This window comes from Neopelma chrysocephalum, unplaced genomic scaffold (assembly GCF_003984885.1).
Source record: "Neopelma chrysocephalum unplaced genomic scaffold, ASM398488v2 Primary Assembly neopelma1_143, whole genome shotgun sequence".
In the NCBI taxonomy this organism is placed as follows: domain Eukaryota; kingdom Metazoa; phylum Chordata; class Aves; order Passeriformes; family Pipridae; genus Neopelma; species Neopelma chrysocephalum.
This window is the reverse complement of record NW_020897805.1, coordinates 2,512,602-2,539,318: the sequence shown is the minus strand read 5'-3', so window position 1 is coordinate 2,539,318 and position 26,717 is coordinate 2,512,602. Positions and strand designations below refer to the sequence as shown.

Here is a 26,717-nt window from a genome sequence, read left to right as displayed (position 1 = left end):
TGGACAACAAGCAGCAAATTCAGTAACATCTTTATACATAAATAACCTTACAATGAAAGATGTAAGACATCCTTAAGAGCAATTTAAAATTTATAGTAACAGAACCCAAAGTCCAACACAAAATATTTCTATAAAGGCAGACTTTAGAGAATTCTGTGTTAAGCTTGTCAGGATAGGGAAGGTTTTCTTTAGTTCCCTTTTCTATCAGACCGTATATACTAAGTAGTTACTTGTTTTTTGATGTAGTATACATTTAAATAGATGTAATATCACATCATAAAAAGCTCGGGATCAAATATCTTATCAAATTTCACAATTAAGTCCTGAATTACAGTAACATTTACATACTCAGAACCTTGAGTCAAAAATTTGAGGAAGATAATATATATGATTTCCATCCATTCATCTCTTAACTAGATCAACAGTTGTGCCTACTTGGGCCAACATTTGTATACATCATGTAATCTCTTTTGCCTGTTATGTTTTCTGCACTCAGTACATTCCTGCAGGTGGAAAAAAACCCCACTTATTGTCTTGCCTCCCTGTTCAAACTTCACCTCTGTAACATTACTGGCCCAAAGACACATAGGTTTAAGTGTTTATTCCTGTGCCAAGGCACCCTTCACTTGATCATGATGCAAAATTATTAGTTTGAAAAAGTAAACAGGAAAGGAAGTTTATTGACCAGCTCAAATTTAAAACCAGCACAAAAGGGATGGTCAGAACCTTCTTGTAAGCATTCATGTTCAGGCTTCCATGCCACATGCCAAGAACTGCATGCTATTGCTGAATGCCAACCTGACTTCCAGGTTCAAACAGGCAAATAAAAAGCCCATCCACAAATCACCACCAGTCTTCAAAGGTCACAATCAGATCCACAAGAAGCGCAGCCTGCGGCTCACTACTCTCTACTCATCTCTAAGCACCAATTTAATCAGTAGGAATAACTACAGAGGTTTGCTATAGATGACTGGGATATGAGAGAATGATGTGAAAAGGGCATGTAAGTAATGCAACCAAATGAATTTTATGACAGAATTGTGTAAAGCATGCATTTACACATTTTTGAGAGATCAGCTTGAAGCTGAAACGCACACACAGCTGTTTAAATGTTCAGGAAGACTGTAACAAACCAGATGCTTTTCTTCGTGGATTTTAACTGAGCTTTTCACAAATTACAATTGGATACATGAACCTGCTAGTACTTTCTGTAGTACATGATTGGATGCTGAAAAAAAACAGCACTGCAGCAGGATCTAACATCTAGACAACAGTTCCACCTTTCACCTTACAGTATGCTCAAAAGTCCGGGAAAAAAAAAGAAAAAAACCCTCAAAAATCTATTTTAAGATCCTTTCACTAGGATTTGTACCCTAAATGCCCATTATTACCCCCATATACAAAATTGATTCGTAATAGCCAATTTTCAGGATTTTTTTGAAGGATTGCAATATCCCTACTAGTATTTTTTTTGCTTATAAGTCTTCAAGATCAAGTACTTCCTCCTGAACACCTTACGCTATGGCAGACACATACTGCAATTCTGGGACAAACAAGCTTAGCACTAGGGAAATGCAGGATTTCAGACTAGACTTACTCAAGTAAAATAGTACTTTTAAAAACTACATCTAAATTCATGTACTGAAACTATACTGTGCACCAACTGTCCCGTAAGGAATTGCACCAGTTAATGTAACAACAGGACTACCTGCTTTTAGGATAAAGCAGTCCTGCTAAACAACACATCACTGGCATTTAACTCCTTTAACAGCTATACCCATTGATGAAGATTATTAGGGAGACAGAACTAGAGTTTTAGTCCTCTATGTGTTTTTGCTGTCAATGTTTTACTCCTAGGACACATGGAAACTACAGGATTCAAAGGAAAAAAGTAATATCACACCTGCATATTTATCTGGGCAGCCTTACGGAGCAGAATATAATCTTTTCCACTAACTGCTACAGAAATATTTTATGCTGATGCATTATTAAATAATAATAAAAGCATCGATTTCAAAGAAAGTTAAATTAAGACAAATTAACAGTGGGTTCATCTATGAAGTGCCAAATGTATGAAAAAGTCACTATTAAAACAGAAGGTAGAATATTACAGTGACAATAAAAACAAAAAAAGAAAAGAATAATAAGAAATATAAACTAACTGGTAAACTAATTTTCTGTGGTGGGTTTTTTTTTCCATGGGTTTTGGGTTTGGCTTTCTTTGAGGGATGGGTTTGTTTTGTTTTATGAAGGTTTGCTGAATATGAGACCTTGCATTTTTTACAAATAAATATCTTAGTTGACAGAGCAGGGTTCCTACAATAGGCAGATATTGTGCTCTGAGGTACTGGTATGGAACACCAGCACTACAGAAGTGTCAAGTTTCCACAGAAATCTCTACAAAGCTACAGATAGCATTGCACCCCATTTCTATTTCCACAAGACTTCCTTGCATTCAGAGACATCTGTTAGTTTTCTGTTTCTTTCCACAGCACAGACATTGCTCTTACTGCTATGGGCTGCAGACCACACATGAAAATACTGAGACTGCACAGGGCATAGGTCACTTGAAAGAAGAACCACTTGGATCTACTATATGGAAAAAACATGAATGAAGGACACCCATTTTAATAACCCATTTGTTTTACCAGAATTAAAAGTATCATTATGAAAGAATTAAGTTTTTTGTGAAATGGATGTGCCATGTAGAAACTTCAGTGGGAGACTTCAGCCTTATCTATTATTCACATGTGAAAGAAATTTTTATAAGTTAACATTGCTCCTGTCAGAATGTTGTTATAGTTGCATGTGTTTAACAAAATGTTGCTTCTCCCACCTATACTCACTAGAAATAGAACAAACACTTCAGTCTTTTCATAAAAAAAAAAGGCCACAGAAATACTGCTGTCCTAAACCTCAAACCCTCAATTTAATAAAAGGGAGGCATTTCAAGCCTGTATAGAAGGTGTATATTTTACTCCTTGAATCTTTCACTGTGAAGTTTATTACTTCAATTATTGTAATACATCAAGTCTAGAGTAAGACAAGATCCATAAGCAGAACATGTGATCACGACAGGCACCAGCTGTAACACTCATTCATCTACTGGTGTCTGTATTTGTTACAAAAGGGGTGGAAGACTTCACTTCAGTGAGCTCAAACAATCCTTTTCTGTCCCACATGGATACCACATCAATATCCACTTTTGTGAGAGACTAGTCTTCCAGAAGATATTTGTGTTAAAAGAAAAGAACTGGAATACTCAATTTGTTTGGTATATTTAAGAAAACACTCTTCAGATTTTCCCTGAGAACACATACTTGGTATTTACGAGCGGACTTGTACTATAAACAATGATTCACAGGGAAAAACTATTCCTGAGGTGGCAACAATGTTACTGTTAATCATTAGCCCTTTTTATGGATCTATTTTTTTTTTTACATTTCAGAGTTCAATTCTAAGTATGAGCATTATCTTTTGGAGTGTTGTCCTGTGCGTGGTAACCTACAAGGGAAGAAGACGGTCAGCTGGATACATTTTGCAGAAATATTTGTGATACAATACTATTCAACCTAAAGCAACTCAGTTCCTGCTAATGTAACTATTCTGAACCTGGATGCTGACAAGCTCCATGTCAAGACTTTAATTCTTTGCCACATATAATTATGCACCCCAAAAGGACTGCTTAGGAAACATATAGGATACCAATTTAGCTAACCCTGGGATGAGCCCCAGGAACCTGTGTGTCCCACTAAAGACACAGTAATGCCAGGGCACAGAACTCATACCCTATTTTGCACACTGTGTGTCCACCCTCACTCAAGATAAGTAAACTAATTTATTACTACCAGATTGTGTGTGTAAAGTTACTACCAGGTTACACTGACAAATGTACTCCTGTAATTCAAGAACAGGCACAAAGAAGGTGTGAATGTTTTTTTGAAGGCAAAACAGATTAGCAGATCTGTACAGAAAAAAAATCTAGAAAAGGATCTCATGGCAGGCAGGCAGGGTAAAACACATGCATTGTATATAGTGGGGTCCCACTAAGGCCATATCCAAAGAAAAAGAAATTAAATTAGATGACATGTAAAGGCACACATGCTCTTTGAGGCCTGGGCAGAAATACAGCCCACGCACACTTCACAAAAGCCATGCTCAGACTATTAAAAAAAACAGCAATACTGCAAAAAAACCATTCCACAAAGCATCAGTGCATGGCCACCATGTCCTCCACAACTTCCCACTATTTTCTTTTGAAAGTATTTGTTGATTACTTTGTTATGTTTATCTATAAATCTAACCTTAAAAATCCCAAGTGGTCTGCACAACAGCCTGTATGAGTAACAATATTTGCTGCTGTGAAAACATGAAATGGTTTTTATATCCTAATTTTGAGCAAAGCTACAGGCAACTGCCAGGGTTAGGTGTAGGAGGGTGGCACTGTGATAAAATTCTTTTCAGGCTATGACTGATTCTTTGCACATCATTGACTGTTCTGGTACTAAGCCATGTGTAGCAGCCCACATTTTATAATTATTAAGTTTTGTTTTGGGGCAGTTGTTTGGTTTATTTTTTTGTTGTTGCTTGGTTGTTTGTTTTTTTTTAAACTTACTGCTACTGGATATACAATAATCTTATGTTTTTAAAGTAGCACAAGTCTACAATCTTGGGAGATACCCACGTATGCAACACTTTGTGAGTTGCCTAAACAATGTAAAACAAAACCACAAAAATATTAGCTTAAAAAAAAAAAAGCTTTGCATACCAATTCAAAAATAGTGTAAAACAACATAAGCAAGATCGATTTTCCTTTTTTACATGTGAGATTTTCAACTTCATGAAATCTGAACTATCCGAAACCACTTAAAAACCAGCAAACAGATTTCTGGGAAGCAGTCTTTATTCAGTTAGCCCTCTTCTTCACTACCAGCACCAAACCGGACAGACCAACCAAGGCCTCAAGACAGGCACTACTCTCATCTGCTGTCAATTGATTAATTCCTTTTTCCCAAAAGCTAGGTGAATGATTTTTTTTCTTGTATCTTTTAATCTCCAATTCTCCATCATTAGAGCATTTATACCATTCTATGCTTGGTCTTTCACAGCCATTCAAATGAGTAAAAAACAGTTTTCTGGTATGATATTAGGGGCTCAAACAAGCTAAAAAACCCAACCAGACACACCCTCAAAGTTTACCTACTTGGGAAAAACTCATTGCTCACAACCACAAAAAAAGAAAAGTTCAGGAAATAATTCTGAATAAATTACAGTCATACATCCTCATCTGAAACACAGTGTTCAGCTCTTGAGAACCAGAAGCAGGACTCAGTGACTGTAGGCAGACCTGGTGTATGAAGACAGAGTAAGAAAACCAGAGCTATGAAATTTAGAGCCAGGATGTCACAATCATGTGGTATCACAAAATAAGGAGATACTATGTTTTGTATGAGATTGAAAAAAAGAAGGGATAAAGTTACTAACAGAAAATAGAAACCTACGTACAGTTGCTGTATTTTGGCTTGTCCACATTGGAAAATATATATACAGTAAACTAGACTGTAATAGAATCATAGAATTGTTAAGGTTGAAAAAGACCTCCAAGATCATCAAATGTAACCTTCAATACAGTTTGCACTCCGTGGTAACTTCTAGAAAGACTATACTTGGAGTTTATCCATGTTTTTAGAAAGAAAGGACATCTTGCAGCTTCCTCGGGGTGTACATTCAACAGTTCTCATGTAACAGTGGAGTGACTACTACATTACTTTTTCCTAGTTTCCGCAGGCAAGCCTTAGGACTTTAAAGCCTTTCCACACATTAGCCTATTCCGCTTCAAAAGTTAGAAGTGTTTCCTCACAACTTACCCACAGTTACAAGATCCATATGTGGTCACTCTCACATAATTGCTCACTCCATGTCAACCATCTCATACAAACTCCCCCTTTCCAGAAGACACAGCTTGTAGTATCAGGAAGGACTCAGGGAACAATTCCTCAGGGCCTCTCATACTATGGGAACTACAGGACATCAAATAAAACTACCATGTGGCAAGTTCAAAACAAAAGAAAATATATCCCATCCACACACTACTGAAGTGTGTGACTTGTTCCAAGACGCCACAAAGGGAGAAGTTAGAAAAACTATTGTTTATATTTATGTGTGAAAAACTGATAAACCTCAAGAACTCTTGAGCAACATGCTACTACCTTTACCTGAGGAAGACCTTGAGCTGCAGATTACTGAAGGTTGAGAGGGTATTTTGTGCACATTTCCCTACAGCATGGCTATGATCTCCTACTCTTCCTTTGGCACTTCTCATACTCTCTCAGCTTGCTCAAGAGTTAAAAATGTTGCTCTTATTTTGTTCCACAGTTTTATTTCTCATTTATATTTCTTTTTTATTCTGTTGAGGAAAATATTTTAAAGAACATAAACAGTATCTAAATCCCAGTTTTATATATGTTTAATTATCTAATGAGAGTGACATAAAAAGGAGGGAAAGAGACAAGTTTATGTAACGAACAGCATTGATTTAAAGCAAATAAAGGTGATGGGGTTAATTCTTGGTTTTGAATTTAAAAGGAAAATCAATGACAATAACTTTGTCCGACCCATGCCTGAACAGCTGTATTAAACTACATTCCTATAACTTCAGAGAGCACCTTAAACTATCAAGATCAATCAAACCATGAAGTACTCCTAAACAAAGCATTGCTTAAAGTAGCACAACCCCATTCAGTTAAAACCACTGTCAATACTCCTGCTATAACACAGCTGGAGCAGCATGGCCACCTCTGAAAGCAGACATCCAACTGGCTTTCAAGCCAGTCATAAACAGCTACAAATGCATGAAATATCAGGTTTGAAACTGATAATAAATGTTGTGCATTTCATAGCAAGTTAAGTAGTTTTCTTCATTTCTGTCACGTACACCACTTCTTGGGAGAATTCACTTAAACCCACAGGAATTTCCCTAACTCTAAACCCATTTTGACAAAGCAGCAACTTGAAAGTGTGCTTAATTTTGCATTTAACTTGTTAGTATCTGAAAATTTATTTTCTGAAATGAAATTACCTTTTCTGGGTTTTTCTTTCTTTTTTAGGATTAGCTTGCTGGAGTCAGATGACAAGTGATATTTTTAGTAAACTCACTAACATTTATATTAATAATTCAAATATCCATTATGAACATATGACAGTGTTGAATTAAATTTTAACAAAATTTTAATTAGTAATTATACAGCATAGTCAACATAATGCATCAATTACTTGGGTGATCTTACTAGAACATAATCTCTTACAAAAACTTGTGACGTATATAACAAAAATATGAGCTAAATTGGAGAAGAATTACACTTAAATTTACTGCTACATTTGAACCATAAACCACACACACTCACATTAGCACAAGGCATATCAACCACTGCTAGTCTGGGGCTCCTAACACCAACAATCACTGAACTTCAACCACATATGTCTAGAGAAAATGATTTGTTTGCTTTATTGCGTTTAACTGGTGCTACCCTTTCAGGAAAACCACACTGTAAAACAAATGGGATATCCCACATCCTAACAAATTATCTTAAATATGTTGAATAAAAACATGAGTAGCATCACCTATGGTGCTCAAACTTCTCTATAAAGTGCTGTTTGCTCCCTCTCATTTAATTTCCTTCCACATTGTGAAAAAAAGTCAAACCATCTATGTATGACAATTGCTGCAGATTGTACCATTACTGCTCTTCAGATGATTTGTGAGGTCCATGACTCAGTTTTAAAGGCCCACGTGACTTTGGGCTACCGAATCCTGCAGCTCATCAGCAGAAGAGATTCCAAGAACGACAAGATGAATTTTTATATTTTACATCAAATTACAGCAGCCAACAGAAATCTCCCAAGTGGTACAAGCAAATTAAACTATAAAATAAAAGACAAAGTATAGAGAACATTATTGTGAAAAAGGTTGAGGTCTAAGGAGATTTAAAAAAAGGATCTCTCTCTGGAGACTAAACCAACCATCTTTGCAGCATAACTCCTCTGCTTCCATACACTTAAAATCCAGGATTTTGTTGCAAAACGGCAGCAATCTTTTTAATGTGGCAAGTTAGAGGGAATAAAGATGACAAAAGAATGAAATCCAATTTTTCTGGCCCATTATTACCAAACAGCAGAGAGTATTTTGGGGCTAAAGGATCTGTGGTGTTCCATTATTTGAAACATTATGCCAAACAAGGCTATGCAAAATAAAACAAAGACAGATCAACCATATGTGTGTCCTTTTACAATGCATTTTAGACAAAAAAATACTTGATATCAGACATTACAAGCTAAGAGCTTTTGAAAAATAAACAAACTATAAAGTTCAATATAAAAACCAGTGTACTGAGAAATTTTGGGAAAGCTGTCACAGGTTTTGGTAATGAAAAAACTTCATGGCAATTACTAAGCCAAACAAGTCATTAATAAAGATCCTTAACATCTGGGAAGAACTGGATAGTTTATTACAATATATTCTCAAACATTTGTGGCAATAAACATTACTGACATGGAAGAAGAACCAACAATATTTCATAGGATTTCTGAAAGGTTTTAATTCTTTTTAAAAAAGAGATTTTAATTTGGGAACTGCTTCTATGCCTGCCCTTAAACTTATTACTCATTTGTCGTATCAGGGAAATATTAACTTCTCCTAATTTGCACATGGCTTAATTTTGAACCATCATCCATTTCAGGGCAGTCATCATTTATGAGTATTGCTAGGCAAACTTATCAGTGAAGGCAAACAGAACTTCAAAGCAAATACTTCTCACGTAGAATTTACAGCTAACACACTTTATGCATTTCATCAAAACATCCATATTTAGCCACAGCTCTTCAACTTGAAGGGACTATAAACAAATTCTAGATTCAGCCCAAAAATCTGTAAAGGATTGTCTCCAAGATTTTGCCTAATTCATTATGCAAATTTTTAGTTTATTGATGTCATAATAAGTATTTAATCTTACTTCAATTAAAATAATTAAGGCACGTAAGCAAACCATAAGAGCAAACACACAATGTAACTTATTTTTCTTTTTATTTGGCTGTAGGCTACTGTTGCTCTTCTAGTACAGATGAGTCACTCTGCAATACTGATTTTTTGCCAGTGGTCATATCAACAAACCAAGATTCTTATCATCTCAATCCCCCTTTTCTTGATATACTAAAAAAAGAAATTGACTTCCACTGGACATTTTCAATTGGCAAAACTAAAACCTCATATGCTATCTAAAGGGTCCACATATTCAGTAATATTAAGACTTTTTTTTGGTTTGCTTTTCTTGTTTTAAGCGTCTTCCAGCTGCCAGTGGAAGAAGCTTCCATGAGTTCCATACAAAGTTATGTATTTTCTATTAATTTAAAATCTAGCTATTGTTAAAATTGAAAACGTAGCTGAATTGTAACAAGAGGACAAGACCATGGTGTAAAACTGATGCAATATTAAGTAGTATCTATTTAAAATAAAATGTCAGTGACTACTTTTAGCTTTACAACATATACGGTAGTAATAAGATTGAAAAGACAAGATGATGATGGAACTTAGATTTTTGGAAAAAACCCTCTTACCATAAAAATACTGCTTAATTATTGTTAGGAGGAGGAGAAAACTACTCCCAAATCCCAACTGATGAATCACTTGCATATGCACAAATATATTTATGTTATGAGTAAAAAGGAGGAAGGAAGAGCGAAGTTCAAGGTTTGCTACATTCTAATCTAACTGGGCTGAAATGAGGAGAATAGGAAGAAATGTACAAGTGCTCTTCCTTCCTGGCAAATGTCACCTAGCACCAAAATATCCCAAGACTCTGTCAAATGGTATGAATTATCCCCCCATATTGGGAAACAAGGAGCCTTCAGCTCAGAAAATAGAATTCACGTCCTGGGTAAAATGCTTGGTGTTGCCTTCTATACGAAAAGTCTAAATTCACCCTTGAATTTTCTACTTACTTACATATTATTACATTGTACAGTCAGAATTAAAACATTTCCCTTCAGGGTAGATGTTAATTGTTGAGTGTCTTTCTGGCTGGTAATACAGGATTAAGACAATTATAGCTTAACAAAATCTAGTTTCAAATCTAAAACCAATAGCTTGAATACTGTGGAAAACATAGTAAATGCTCTACCACGGCTCACAAATGGTAAGCTGTACTCCACTGTATTAATACTATCACAATATTTCTGAAAATAAAACATTAAAACACATATATTCTTTTTATGCAAAAGAGTAGAACACTATGTTATAACATGCCCAGGAGATTTTTTTTTTCCCAACATCTAAGGATTTATATTTTTCTTTTTAACCTCCAGTGCTTTTGTCTTACTTTTCATTATTATTCCCATTTTTCTTCTCACACTATGTCAAAAATCAAGAATGAGAGGTGCAAGACGTGAATCTTTTGAACTTAAAAGCTACAATAGCAAATTATCAGTTCAAAGTCCCTCCTAGTCCAGTATCACATCCCAACAGTAACCACAAGTGGATGTCTAGAAAAGAGTAAAACAAGAAAGGCACATACAATTCTCTTCCAGCTGTCAACTATTTTCAGCTTAGAGGATTTCCTACATAGATCTGCAGTTGCAGAAAGACTGAAGTACTCTTCTCATACTCTTCCCTGTCAGGTCAGTCGTGACATGACTGCCAGTGATATGAAAATTCACAGGCACAATGAGATTATCTGTTCCTCGGTAAGCCAACCTCCAGAGTGATATCAGTCTCAGGTTCCTTGGTTACATGACTTCTACATATAATTCTAAAGTGGTTTTGCTGCTGCACCCCTATTTTTCGACCTGATACCACTTCATCAACAGAGCAGCCAGTAATCATTTAAAAAAAAAAAAATTAAATTTGCTTACAGATGACATCAATTCAACCTGGTGTTGGGGAACAAACAAACAAAACAACTGCTAAGCCTATAATGCTACATTCTATAGAATGGGATATTTGGTTAGGGAGCATGACTGAAGGTCATAAAGCAGAGAATGTGCCTTCTATTAGAGGGTTTTTAAACACCCTTTTCTGATACCTATCTACTAAATGATAATATTGTATGTTTTCTGTTGTTACTTTTACCATTGTACAACACTTGATACAAACTCTGCAATTGGGCTGATTACTATAACTATATTTTTGCTCAAAAGAAAAGAAAGATGACACCTGCTTTCAATTCTACTGCTATAATTTTATCATCATAATGATAAAACTAAGAACTTATTAAATTCATGTTTTGAAAGGCTGTGGGCTTTGTAATAGAAGCTCAATGTTTTCAAGATAATTAAAACCTGACAATTTTACTTAATGTATTTAATGTATTTAATGTTCAAGCATTTGACACTGCTGCACTACAAACTTCACAGTATTCCATATAGGAGGCCATTCTAAAAAATTTTAACATTTTCTGCTCCTCTTCCATGAACTACATTTTCCACTTCTGCTGTTACTGTGAAATGCATTAAAGGCAGGTCACATGATTTCCCTCATGTCAACAAATGATGGCTCAATTAGGCAGATAAGAATCTACAGTCCTCAGCAGAAACTCTCTTCAGCCCATTCTCAGCAGTATAAAGAAGCACTTAGGGACAGCACGGGTTCTGGGGAATGAATACTTGCTATCCTTTATATATATGCTCATTGAAAATTTCTCTCTTTCTTCAGAGAAAATTGGATCCTTCATGTTGTTGAAAATTTCCAATCACTTACAGTTTGTAACTTTTTTTCTACATTCAGCTACAGTTCATGATTAAAATCAATAAAATTGTGAGGAATTTAAATTTTAGCACGTTGCTCTATTAATTCTAAATTGTCTCTTGGAAAGAAGCTATCTTAATAATAACTAAACGAGTAAAAAGTATTAAGTTTTGACTCCAATCCTCAAAGGACGGGGGAAATTCATATTTAAGGAGATATTCATTCTTACCTTACTTTGCTGTGATCAGTGCCAGTGATAGTATGCACAGCTACAAATGCCAGTGTTCTCCTGGGTGCTCTCAGTGGATGACAAGGTTGTTTCTGCTTCATTACAATTACTCATACCATCTTCCATATCCACTACCTGACATAGTTTTGCCGAATTTCTTAATTTTAACCCTACTGTGAAGAAAAACCTATGAAAAATACTATGGTTTCTTACTTCAGGTTACGCAGAGAGCAAGACAGAATATTCAGTACCCCCCTCTTTCTCCCACTTCTTACATTTGTCTCATTCTTTTAGGTTTTATGACTTTTTATAATGCTTAGCCTTTACTTTTCACAAAACACCTCAATGTTGTTCAGCACCAATTATACTCCATATGGTCTTAAAAAGACATGTTCAGAGGCATATGCTGAGGCATATTTCATGCTAAATACTGTTAACTGCTGTTTCCCACCATTTTCAAATTTGCAGGAAAGTATTGTTATATTGCATCTGGCAATAGCATAGTTGGCAAAAACTATTAGGAGCAGTGGCATTCTGCAAAACAATTTCAGTAACTTCAGCATAAAAAATGGTAACAAACCAGATCTCATCTACACATCTTCAAGGGCTAAAACTGTTAGCCATGTACCACACATGGGAAACCTGATTTAGAAAGAGTTTTGTAATATTTACGGACTATAAGGTCTGAGTACTTATGGTGAATATTATGGCCAGGTCTTTACTAAATCATTTTGCTCAAGCAGCTACATTATTTAGAAACATGAGAAAACCACATTGTCCTTAACCAACACAGTCCTGCCAACAGTAACACTGGTGCAAGTATGATTGTCTGGGAAGGTGAGAGCATTTCTGCTGGTACAGCAGCTGTTACAAGCTGCCTCCACATTAGGGTGCTTCTGCCAGAAAGACGTGTAAATCCCCAGGATGGTTTTCCACAGCAGCTGCATCAGCAAAATCCTTCTATTGTGGACAAAATCTAAGGGCTCTTAGCTTTTGTTTAAGTCAAACCTCTGCAAGGATTAGTACTGGTGTTTTTATCTTGTTCATATAGCTAAAATGGTGTTTCATCCATCAAGCCCTACCTGCTACCATGATGGTCTGTATATGTCTTAAAAAGAAACCTTGTCTACATCCACTTCTCCAACTTAAAAAATTCTTCAAAAATGGCACTCATTACTTATTCAGAGAATGTAGTATTTCCTTAAGCATTCTACCCTTAATTAAAGAAAAATGGAAAGAAAAAAGGAGGATCTTTTTTCTTTTGACCAAACCAGACAGTCTGAAGCACATTTACCAAGGTGACCAAGTGCACTGCTGATTGAACGAGTAGCCTGACAACTAGAGGGAATAAAGCCATACCACAAAAACTTCTCAGTAGCTTCTTTCAAATGAACTTCCAGAGTCTGGTTTTGGAATCAGTCAATTCCTGTTTCAAATAAACCTGATAACAAACAAGGCTGACAGGACTCAGCCCTTTTGTCTCCTAAAGGGCTAAGGAGTTTACCACAAAGTTGCAAAAAGCTCAATCTGCAAGCCATACTATTAATGTGCTTAATATGTTATCACTGAACATCTGTGCAGAGGCATTTTTGCAAAATAGCTTTTTTACTCTGAGTACACAATTGCTAAGCACAATATAGCAAAAAATTTTTCTTGACATAGATTTTTAGGATATTGATTATCCATGCTGTAAAAACATTTTTACTTTATAAAGTTATAATGGTTTCTTGCAGAATCAAAAAGTAGTCTGCAGGTTCCTATCCTGGCAAGGCCAGCAGATCAATGCCCTTCAGTACAGTTCAGGTTTTGAGCTAAGTAGCAGTATATATGAATCCCCTTGCATTATGTGCATTCATATTTTAACATTCTATAATTTTAGTAGAAAAGTTACTGGCTTTGAAATATCAAGCCCAAAAGCGATCATTTCAGAGTGCTCATTTCAAAGCAATCCATTCTTCATAACTCTTTTCAAAAAACAAAAAATTTATTTAAACAACTGCACTGTCCCTATCACAAGAGTAAACAATAAATGAAACTACAATTTTCACTTCAGACCAAGTAGTGGGCTACCATAAATAGCTTAACTCTCAAGTTACACACTTGCACATTTTTTGCTGAAATGAACCTTTTTTATGTAAAACAGAGCACAATTGCTGCAATATTTCTATGCGTTTTTTTAATGTAACAGTTGATAACACAGACACAAAGAACATATATTCCAGAGTTTTGCAGACTATGACATTTCCTCATGTAAGGAAGATCAAGTCCTTTAGAAGAAGGGAGGAACCCCACATTTCAGTCAACTGTACACAGAGTGGTGACTACCAATTTATTGTAAATTTTGGTAGACAGCAACCAAAACAAATACGTTAACTCAAATTAGAAAAAATCACAAATTCCAAGTTTTAGCCTTCAGAACGGTCTTAATTTAATGATTCTTTTAAAACGTTATCAGAGAAGTACTGAAACAAAAAATAATTCAAGATAGAACCAATATTGCTTCAGAGCTTCTAATGCCTTGATTTGCTGGTGCTTTAGTTGAGAGATTTTGCTCTAAGAAAGTTGACATGGTAACAGACAAAATTCTTATGCTCTCGTAAGGAGAGCATCTAATAAAGCCTGACATGCAAAGGGACCTACAGTGAAAATTTCCCTTCCAATTGACTCACCTCACCACTTAAGAGTATGAAGTCTTCCCTTTTTAATTTACATTTAAATAAGTGTGTTAAGTCTGCCCAGACTTTACATGTGATTTGAGACTCAGTGTCCCTAAAGGCAGAGGCACCTGGGAGCAGAGGTCTCTGCAGTGAGCTGCAGGTGGCACAGCGGGTCCCTGTCCCTGGGGAGCGCCACTTCTCAGCGTTCCCCAGCCTGCTACAAAGCCCAATTCAGCCTCTGCAGACAAGTAGCTTGCAACCAAGAGACCGATTTAGTATTTCAACAGATTTACATATTCTATTAATGAAATAAAAGCATGCCCTCTCCCTTCTCTCCCCACCCCCCCTTTAAAAAGCAATATACTTTAAAAAGGGTAATGCAATCACAACCATTATGTCAATGAAAATTACATGCTGGGTTTATCTCTGTAGGTATCTGTCAAATCAAAGCGCACACAACATCTTCGGAGTAATAATGATGTTTTATCATTTTAATTACAAACACTTAGAAAAAAAAAATCCCTAAAGTGTACCAATTGGGGTGGTCTGAATTAACAGTAGCTTGATAGCCCAAGGGTAGCAAAAATAGATTGAGCTACCAAATTTCATAGTAGTTATAGCAGCTGTCTTCTTGCCTCGGGGAACCTGGGTATTTAACAAAGCAGACAGCTTGGCATTGGCATCTGATTAGTAATGTGGGTATTGTTGGTCAGAATACGCGCACTTGTATTGTTTCAATGTTTGATTAGCAATTCAGAGAGCTATGGCATCATTTAGCTTTTACAGTTAACTTCTGTATGTTCACTTACAGGTACTGTAAAAGGTTATTTTCTCACTTATCACTTGCTCCAAGTAAGGAATATTGTCTTGAACATGAGCGATGAAACATGACAGGATTTAAATGTCAGGGTCAGTCGCCTCCTGAGTTCTGTGCCAAAATTTTGTTGAACCAACTGAATAAGGTTTTCTAATTGGGCAGGAAAGTGAATAAGGTGAAAGCCTGTTCTCCCCTTGCCACAGAATACAAATTATTTGGAATTTAAAATAATTTTAAAACATCATTTATTCCAGTTTAACTTTACAAGGGAAAATTTCTCTTCACAAAAGAAGTCTCAGAGGTAAAATCCAACTGTTGGGGTTTCTGGGAGAAGGGGATTTATTTTTATTTTTCTAATCCCATAGCAGTCTGACAGTTTGGATAACCACTGGGGATAAGAGAATCTACAGTTCAAACTCAATCTGCTTAATAGTAAAAAATCTCAGTTAACATGCTTTATCTAAAAAGGTTTGATCTTGGGGAATAACCTTAGCACAAACAACAATATTACTCCGAGGTTTGTGTTTGAACTTCATACAGCCAAAAAGACCCCCCACGTGGCTCTTCTCTCTTTCATTCTTTAAGTATACATCACAAATTATTGGGGCTTGTTGGCAGAGTTCAAATCACTGAACTCATTGCAAATAGTCTACTTCAGCTAGAAGTACATTCTTTTACTCTATCAAATCCATCTGAGGTAATAAGACTTGATGTTTTATTCAACAGAGCTGAGGAAAATTGTTGCACAATAGGTTAATTCAAAATGGCAGCATAGAAAATGCATCTGTCAGTGGGGATCAAATTACAGGGCAAGCTCCTCTCAATGCTTAGAAAAACAAGTCTGCAGTTCTACAGATTATGTGCATGTGTGTGTTTAAAGGGGTGGGAAAGGAGCTAAATATCTGAGCTAACCTCCAATTAAAGTCAATCATAAAAACAGCCAATTTAATGAGTACGGATTTCTTTGGGTAATTATAACACCAACCACTTTTTTTTCTCCCTCTCTTTTAAATCTGTAATTCTGCCTTCTTGTTATTGCTTGCTTTGTCATTAATCGCCTCAGGAACTTGATTTCCTAGCAACAGACTCTGCCACCAAACATTTGGCTCCTGTTCAACATTTTCTTTGTGAAAAATGGCACTGCTATTGCCGCCTGGCTGTTGCAGCTAGACTGGCTGTGTAAGTGTTCTAATAATGCATTCTTCTAAAAAAACACCCCAAAATCACATGATAAAAGGAGCGATGACTGAACTTCACTAATTACTGTGCTGAAGAAGCATATCTGCAATTTAAAGGCTACTAGGGTAGGAGGAGAATGATTGAAAAGGAAACATGTATATTCTTCATACTAAAAATTCAATTAATAATAAAGAGGTGAACATTTAGAAATAAATATTTTTACAGTGTTAGACAGATTCTCGTTAATTTTCTCTTACATAAACAGGAGGTACAACCTTTCTTAAAAGTTGATGATGTATTTTTCTGCATAATGTACAAAGCTTTCATCTTCAAAGAGTGACATCTTGAGGACCAAACTTCACCTCAAAAAATAAGAGAAAAGCTTCTAATTCAGTTTTACATATAAGTTACTTGAGAAAATTGTTTATGCATGAGAAGTTATACCTTAGATGGTGGCATAAGGGACACCACATCCTAAATATATCACAGGATGACATAACATCTGTTGGTGCCAGTTTAGAGAAAGCTTTTTTGGTTTTGCATTTTAATGAAGGAAATAAAGCTGAGGATTTCTGTATTTATGAGAGAGAAAGTTTTTTTTCACCCGTATTTGTTTTGAAAGCCAGTAAACAGCAGATTTGCTTCCTGGTTAGACACAGAGTCTACCATCTCTCCGCAGCAAATGCATCCCACTTCTGCTGTAACTTCCAGAAAACACAGTGGCTCAAGACGGTGGGTTTCAGGAAGGAGATGTTATCCCAGGCCATCAAAAAAGGCCACAACTAACTGTTGCTAGCTGCATCTTCTTCTCTATGGTTAAGATATTCAGAATGGTGTTTTCCTGGCCATAAAACCTATTCATTATTGGGAGAAGTAGTTTTGCACATCAAATAGCACACTGATGCCAGAGCACTATGGCAAAAGTTATCAATGGGAAGAAAGCTTTTGTGGAGTTATTCAAGCAAATGTCCTTTTTGGGAATATTTTGCTTCCTTCTAGCCTCTTGTTTCCTGTGATGCACACATAGACCTAGCACATCTCAAAGGAAATAACCTATCACAATCCACTGTAAATTATCATACTTAACATAGCAGTAAATTACAATAAAAATGCCTTCACTGAATAGGAGGAGACAGTACAAAAGAAATTTCATTTATACTTACATTGTTATAATAATCAGCACTTTTTCTTGAGTAGAATAGCCAAACCCTATGTAAAATACTGTAGAATGTTATTTAAGCTTTGCTACACATTGCTGACATCAAGCTTATATTTTGACAGACTCATGTTGAAATCAGATAATTCCTCCATCCAGCCAACTACACTACCACAGTATCTCTCTGCTTAGACAAGCACTTAGGCATTAAAAGAAAATAAATATAAAAATACCACAGTATTTGTTGAAGCATACCAGAGTGGTTGGAGTTTTAAAAACTTCTCCTCCAGCAGATAGGTAGGTTACATTGGGTTCGTTATGACATAGTGCAACAAATGACATTTCCTACTCAAAACTCAGCCTAAGATCAGAATTGCTGGTCTTGATCAGAATTGTCATTATCATCAAAATAAGCTACACTTGACATTCACTTTGAAAGCACAAAAGATGCTGAAGGTGCTGAATGTAATTCAACTGTGGGCTAACAAATTTAAGCAGCATTAGAAAATTTTATACTCAGTGTGGTACAACTGAAGGGCATCACCACTGAGAAACCTCTATTTTCTACATTGTATTATTTGCTACATGGAAGTAGAAGAAGAAAACAGTTTACACTTTTAAGGATTATGAAATAACAACAGCCCATGCAAAGCTGACTGAATGAAAGTGTTATCTTCTCTTAATAAAAGGTTGTATGACAGTTCTCAAAGTGAATAACCCAAAATTCAGCTGCTTAGAAATAAGCCTTAGAGCTACAAAAAAGCTTCAGCATCAGCAGTGGTTTCAGCATGAAATGGTGAAGTAGTCTATGCAGACACTAAAGAGAAAAGTTTTGAGAGATATCACTTATATTCAGTTTACAAACTATATCCACAAAACATAAATTCAAATACAGCCCCTAAATAACATTCTAATATTTTCCTTTGTACAGGAAAGAGACAAGCACTTTATTAAAAGAAGATCTGTTTGGGTTTTGGAAGCTAATTAACTGATCCATTCTAAGCTAAGACTCAAGTTACTACAGACTGGGAACCTAACTGCAGTCAATCCTGCCATTTCATATGCTTAGTGAAGGGAAGTGCCTAGGAAAAAAACCTAACAAACACAGAAGGAACTTTAAAGAAGACATACATTACTTCAGAACCTAGATAATATGAGCATCACATGACAGTGTTCCATTCACATTAAATGAGTGCAGGTGTTGGACTGTAGAACAAGTTGAGTAAAACTAAATAATCGGCAGAAATAAGGATGGCTAACTGGAACATGAGAAAACACATATCTGGGAAGCACCATACTTGTAACAGTCATGTTCAAATTCAGGGAGAAAGTTAAAATTCAGCTGTCTGTATGAGCAAGCTGTGTATATCAATTGTCACGGTTAAGATTTCATAAGTGCAGCTTTTAATGAAGGAAAGCATTTTCTCCTTTTCCATTTTCTTCCCGTTGTCAAAGAACAAGTGCAAAATTTCTTACGTGTATACAGTAACACAGATATGCCCACTGGAGTCAAATGACAACTAAAATTTTCCTGCTCTCCTAAGTAACTCTTACTAGCAGATTTTTTTTTAGCAAAACCACAGACAATAAAAATATCTTTGCATTCTGGGCGTTACTAAAATATGAAAATTCATAGCTATAGTTAATTAATAGTTAAATAAAATAATTAATGCAAGTTGCATTAACAGTGTCAAAATGTTTGTGTGCAATGTTAAAGGAACTGAACACCAGCAACTCTCATAGATTGCAGTTGCTGCTAGACATTGATTATCTTAAAACCCAAAAAATAATACAAAAATCCCACAACACAATACATCTTAGAGAATTCTTAGAGATGCCTGCATAAGTCCAGTACTACCATCAGTTTATTAAATGCCTCTGAAAATAAGACAATAAGGTGAACAAACACGGAGTTTTATCACCCAAGTTTGTAAAATGTAACTCTAACACATAAGATTTCTAAAATGCAAGTTCTGACAGCAAGTACGGACTCAGAGAAAGAGAGAAAAAAATTAACAGAGACATGCCTATTCCTCCCTCAATTTATGATTATTTTCATCTCAGGTTGTGTCCCATTCACAATTCCAGAGCCTAAATGACAGTGCTTAGTGCTATCATAACTTTCAACTTATTGTGAAATAAGGGAAGCATCTGAGGAAGAGACATTTTCTAGCCCCAGTAGGAACCAAATAAAATCCCTCACTGTGAATTCTAATCAGACACCAGCAGCACAGCTAGCTGATCCACAGTGAAATGAATATGACAGACTGGAAGATATGATGTCAACGGTATAAATTACTGCAAGTATAGGAATTATATCTGGAGAAGAGAAAGAAATTGCATAGAGTTTGACAGTACATGTAACCTATCCTAAATGATACAAAATAGAGTAATTTAAAAAGATTAAAATACACTTTTAAAGTTTACCATCTTTGAGAAAGCTGGGGCAGCCTCTGCATTTTCCTTCTATCTGTGATTTACAGGGTCCTATTCTCTGCTAGTCTTTCTCTAATTTGTCTGCCAGATCTGATTACCAGATGGCTAAAATAAATGTATTGTGTTCATTCACGGTAACAGAAGTTGTCTTTAAGGGTTCTGTCACGGCTTCACTATCTTTTCCTTTGTACCTACTCCTCCCTCTGTGAATTGATTAGATTTCAGAGCTAAGTTTCATCTGAGGACCATTCTGCTCAATGCTGCATTGAAAAGCATATTATCTCTTCTATGAAGCACATACAGATGACCACAGGATATCAGAGACCTGTCCTAAAGCAACAACTGCCCTACTCTGCCAAGAAAATAGATTGTTTGATAATCTCAGGACACGGATTTCCAGAATAAGTATCTGTCACTGACATACACTCTAATGCAATCCAAGAAATAGGTGACAGTTGGATAGAAAGAAGGAAATGAAAAGCAACATATGCACAGTGCAAAGTCAAGGAAGGTAATAAGACTAAAGTGAAGACATACAACAGTAGACAAATTAATGACTTGGAGAGCTACCCTCTACCTCAGGAGTGGTAATTGCTCACTACGTGGTTTCATTTAATCTCATAAATTGCTACAAACCCACAAGTAAAGAAGCTAAATGAAAGAAAAGGGCATGAACACACTATAGCATGAGGAACCATGTACAGTTCTACACATTGTCTCCTTTCCTTAAGTTACACATGCAATCTGTAATAATAGCCAGTCTTCGCGAACAAAGATTTTGGGAAAGGTCCTTTCCAGCCTGCGCAATGGATTTTTTAGGTGAGACACAGCCTGCGCTGAACTGAGCCCACCCTTTAATCCTAAGGTTCATCTGCCAGGGCCAAGCAAGCTTGGACAATGGCAGTGAGGTCCTCAGGACGTAGGTTTGTTTAGAGTGACCTTCTCATAGATGGATGGCCACACAGGGCTAACGGGCTCCATCTGCCCGGGGGACCGGGGAATCGAACCTGGGTTGCAGCAGTGAGAGTCCTGCATGCTAACCACTAGGCCACCAGGGGTCTCTGTATTCTGAAGTGATAATACTGTCCTAGAAATCTCTTAGATCATCCTCATATGTTTTTGTTACACGTGGCTCTTTACCCAGCACATCTCCTCCTGCAATCATATGTTTCCCTAATCTGAATTAATTTTACAAATACCTAATAAAATTTATTAGCACTTCAATGTTATTTAGCTACCCATTATCATATGCACATCTCGGGTTTATTTTCATTTTAGTACAATAATTCTTTCTCTCTTAGTCAAAGCTTGGATGTCGCAGAACTGGCATCTGAAGAACAGCTTTTAATATATACGAAAATCAGTGTAGTGAATCACCTCATCAAAATTTAAGTGATCAAACTGACTGAACACAGAGGAATGACTTCACAACTAAAATAAGATGAAGGCTATGCCCTAAAAAATGCAAACCTGTTTATCACCTCATGTAATATTTCCCACTTTTCCTGAAGCATCTCCACTAACTTTAATTTTTCTAAATTGTGTATTGGAAGCTTCATTGGTAAGCATGGTATAATACATAGGCACGGTAAAATTAAAAAAACAAACTCAAAAACCAAACAGTGTGGTATCACTTTTGGTAATATTTGTCATTCTTCCTCTTTATTTAAACTGTACTCTTAGCCTTTCATTCAGCCAACAGCATTAATTCCCAAGAATTGCATTGGGAAAATAAAGAGCTCAGAACATTTGAAAAAACAGAAATAAAACATTAGTAGACAATACACCTACATATTTTTTTAACCACAGCACAAACATACGGTCATAGCAGTGGGATGTATTTTTGTTGTACACTGAGAAGGTCAGAAGTATTTTTTGACAGTTATAAAGGGGCAGTCCTGGCCATACACAAGAATCAATAACAACCATGTAAAGCCTACAGCAGTGCACACTAACAGGCTGTAGGAGACATTAACACTACCTAAAAGAAATAACTGTATTTTCAATGAACTTGTTCCTCCTGGATAATCAATTTTTTACACTTCTTACCAGCTGTTCCCACACAGCTCAGGTAGCGGAATGGAAGCAGCTGTCATACAGAATCCATATATTACATGCCTGTTATGAGGTTTTAATCTGTCGTAGATGTTTTATGTTTGTTAATTTTGATCAGTCATATCAGCTTGCTTGCAAGACGAAAACAAATTCACCAATTCTATTAAGTTAAAATGTAATCTAGACAAATACATTACCTTGGCTTGATTCATTCTGGATGGTAAAAAAAGAATACTAATTGTGAATCTACCAATGCCCCATCCTCAAGACCCCTTTATTCAAGAAGTAAGATTTCATCATTAAAATCAGTTTGCCCCACCGCCCACATTCAAGAGATTTGTCACAATCATTGTTTCTGAAATATTGAGTTATAAGGTGCCATAGTAATTACTATGGAATAAATAGCAATTAAGATTGTTCACACAAATAAGCTCAAACTGTTTGCAGTGAATAATTATGCTAATAGTGTTTTTCTACATAATTTGTGCATCCTTCACAACAATTTACTAGAAAATGTGAAATGTAAATTTGATGCACTACTACAAAAGCTTTGAAAATGTTTAGTTCTTATGATTTTTCCCACTAATCTAAGAGAGCACACAACTAAAACATACTTCTATATTTGTACACCTAAATTTGAAGAAATCAAACTATGTTGAAATCGAAGCAGTCATTTTCTTTCCTTGTCTTCCTAAGAAATCATCCTAAGCCACATGCAACAGACATACTCATTGCTTAAACCTCACAATATAGTAACAAACATTTTAGCAATTCGAAAGAGGCTGAACTTACTGCTATATAATAAACTTTGGCCTTTTCCACCAACTTCCAGTTCTTCTCCAAATCGAGGTGCTTTTCCTTCTTATAGCAATTAGCAGCAGCGAGGTTAGCTACAAGAGACCTGAAAGCGATTAAAAACCCAGAGATTAGATCCTCTGTAAATAATACTACTGCAAATTTCTCACAAAGAACATAATTTCTCAAAGATCTTAAGGAACATAAAAGCAATTAACAAAGAGCACCATAAACCACACGTACTTTATTTGACTATTTCATAATAATTAAATAATATATTTAAATAATAGATTAAATAGAATTCAAATTTAAATCATATATTAATGTATTTTAAATCCAGCTACACAGTTTATGTAACCTATCACTATTACACTGTTCAGGTGCCTTCTTTTGCTGTGAATCAGCCAGTGTTGCATTCAGTGATCAAATCCCTCCATGCAGTTTAGCATCTGCAGATTTTCATGAAAACTCCTCTAGTACCTAACACCTAAAGAAAAGTAGCTACTCCAGTTTATATTCTGAAAGCTATTTTCCCTCACAAGAAGCAAAAAGTTGATGGATATGTAAGTCTTGCCCTTACAATTTTCTAATGAATAGTTATATTATTTAAAAAGAGGCTTGTTTGGGTTTTTTCCCCCATTAGATTCATATTTTCCTTTAGCAAATAAAAAAGGGTCATGTTGCTACTTTTAAATGATGAACTGTTAAAAAAAACTTTGGCTTAGCTGTGTACTATTGGAAAACTACCAAAAACTCATTTGTACTTCCTTCTTTCCTAACAAGTTATAACACAAGCCGTAGGACACAACTGCCATTAGCAAGAACAAAAATACTTGTATCATATTGCCTCTGTTACATTCTATTTTAAATCATCTTCTTCACCCACTCAATTCAGCCTTATGAAACACACAAAATTTACAGATGTACTCCTAAAAACAGGTAATAAAAAAGACGGTTATGCACTAGCTCTCCACTCTGGCTACCACAACCAAATTCTTCTGTGCGATTTTATTATGAGAATGTTTAATAACATGCAATATTTAGAGAAAGGAAGTTGGGGAAAGAGATACTTCCATGCTGGCCTACAGAGTTTTAAATATAATTTTCAAGATTTAATGTCAAAGTATGCCCCTTTAACATTAACACATCACTGTTTTGTGATATTTAACTACATCAGCCAGATTACAGGTGTTAGGAGGTAAGTAAACCAGGAATTCTTGCAAATTTTTTCAATAAAAACAAGCAAAATACCAAAAGAATTTCTTAGTAACCAACTCTCCCTGTAAACTTCCAGAAGCACTCATCACTGACAATACCTGTAAGTTAAACAGACTTGAAGGAATACCAAGTAAGTTTGCCAACACACTAAATTGGGAGAAGCTGTTGACTCCCTTGAAGGCAGGGAGGCCCTGCAGAGAGACCTTGACAAATTAGGGGACTGGGCAATCACCAACCATATGAAGTTCAACAAGGGAAAGTGCTGGATTCTGCACCTGGGATGGGGCAACCTTGGATTGCACAAGAGGAATGAGATGCTGGAAAGCAGTGCCATGGAAAGGGACCTGGGGGTCCTGGTTGAGGGCAAGTTGAATATGAGTCAGCAGTGCCCTGGCAGCCAGGAGGGCCAACCCTGTCCTGGGGGGCATCAGGCAAAGCATCACCAGCCAGTCGAGGGAGGGGATTGGCCCGCTCTGCTCTGCACTGGGGCAGCCTCACCTTGAATATTGTGGCAGTTTTGGGTGCCACAATGTAAGAAAGACATTAAGCTCTTAGAGAGTGTCCAAAGGAGGGCAATGAAGACGGTGAAGGACCTTGGGGGGAAGCTGTATGAGGAGTGGCTGCGGGCACTTGGTCTGTTCAGCCTGGAGAAGAGGAGACTGAGGAGAGACCTCACTGCAGTTCCCCTTCCTCGTGAGGGGAAGAGGAAGGGCAAGCACTGATCTGTTCACTCTTGTGACTAGTGACAGGACCAGTGAGGAAATGGCCTGAAGCTGAGTCAGGGGAGGTTTAGGTTGGATACTAGGAAAAGGTTTTTCACCTAGAGGGTGACTGGGCACGGGAACAGGCTCCCCAAGGAAATGGTCACAGCACGAAGACTGACAGAGTTCAAGAAGTGTTTGGAAACACTCTTAGGCACATGGTGTGACTTAAGGTTTCCTATGCAGAGTCAGGAGTTGGACTCTGATCCTGATGGGTCTCTTCCAACTCAGCATATTCTATGAGTTTATTATTTTAAGTATATAAAGATTAAAACAAAGTTGGACTTTTTCTGAATATATAAAAAATACAGTTCTTTGTCATTTCATCCCAGGAACAGTCTTGGGGTTTATCTCTTTAATTCTAAAGCCTTAAGGCAAAAAGAACTAATGTGAATTTGGAAATTAATAAAAAAAGAAAAATATTTATGAACAAATAGACCAAGCCTCTGTAGCATTACAAGTAACCAGACAAGAAGTTTCATTCTTGATGAGCGTTATCATTTCAATGACAAGAAACCCACTGGAGAACCAAGTAAATCCAAGAAAAACATGTGCATAACTGTGGTAATTTTCTGTAAATCACATTTAAAATTAAAAGCAAATGAAATCTTTCAGTTTTGGCAAACCTTAAATATCCATCGAGGGCATAGCTGGGAAAAAAATCTTGTCTGTCTATGTAGGTTGCTAAGTGAAAAGCAATTATGTTCCAAAAAACTGAGCAAATACTTTCTATATGTTTCCTTTCACTTACCACATGCCCCTGCAACTGTAAACCCAGCTCAATGTGGCTACATCCAACTGTAGAGATGCTCTGCACATATGAGTAATAAAAGATTGCTACACTGACGACAAAGCACCAAGCTTTTCCAAATTAAAACTGTAAGTCTGACAGCACTACATTCAACATGTGGGACACAGACAAGGTAGATATTTTTTCAATGAAACACAGTAATTGGAGACAGGCAGAGTGCTTCAATTGAAACAGCTTAATGGAGACACTGTGCATGTGGGTATTTCTAAGCAGAACGCAGAAATCAAAGTCACAGACTATGACAGAATGTAGGCCCTACTTAGAGTTTAATCATGTGTTACGATTTTCTTGGAAAGCTCTGAGAAAACAAAGCATACTAGTACTGCTAAAGTAGAGAATTCAGGGTGGTAATCACGCATCAGCTAAAGAATCCTGTCCTACAAAAAGCTAGACAGTTTGTAGAAATAAGAAACATTCATATCAGGGCATCTGGAATATAAATATACATAGCCACTTCCTGGGAAAAACAGGAATGCTATTAGCCAGCTCCTCCAAGAGAGACAAGAGAGCTGAATTACCTGAAGTTAGCAAGTACCTCAGCTGGGACAAGACATTAATCAATAAATAGAGTTGTCAGCTGGGGCCAGGTTGAAGGGATTCTTACAAATGTAGAAAATGCTAAACCCAAGAAACAATCACAGGGTAATTAAAGATTGAGAAAACATTTGCTCTCACTAGAAGAAGGGCAATTGCACAATAAAGTCTTTAGCAGCAACCTTTCACTATTTTTAATGCCTCCCAAGGAGCTTGAACTCCCTGCCACTCTCAAGCACACTCTAAAGCACTGATTGAGATGAAGCCATTGTCTAATACTTGTGCAAAAATATCTGACATTATGTTTTATATTAGCAAATAAAAAATACTGCTTA

At 36.3% G+C, this 26,717-nt stretch overlaps 1 protein-coding gene across 5 annotated transcripts in view; it reads right to left on the bottom strand.

Moving 5' to 3' along the window:
• ADK (adenosine kinase) overlaps positions 1–26,717 on the bottom strand; it is a 277,815-nt gene that overhangs the window by 122,561 nt on the left and 128,537 nt on the right. For all 5 annotated transcript variants that reach the window (XM_027700143.1, XM_027700145.1, XM_027700146.1 and 2 more), the window contains one exon: positions 23,056–23,164. In XM_027700143.1, coding sequence (XP_027555944.1) covers positions 23,056–23,164 — 109 coding nt within the window. The remainder of the gene's footprint in view (positions 1–23,055; positions 23,165–26,717) is intronic.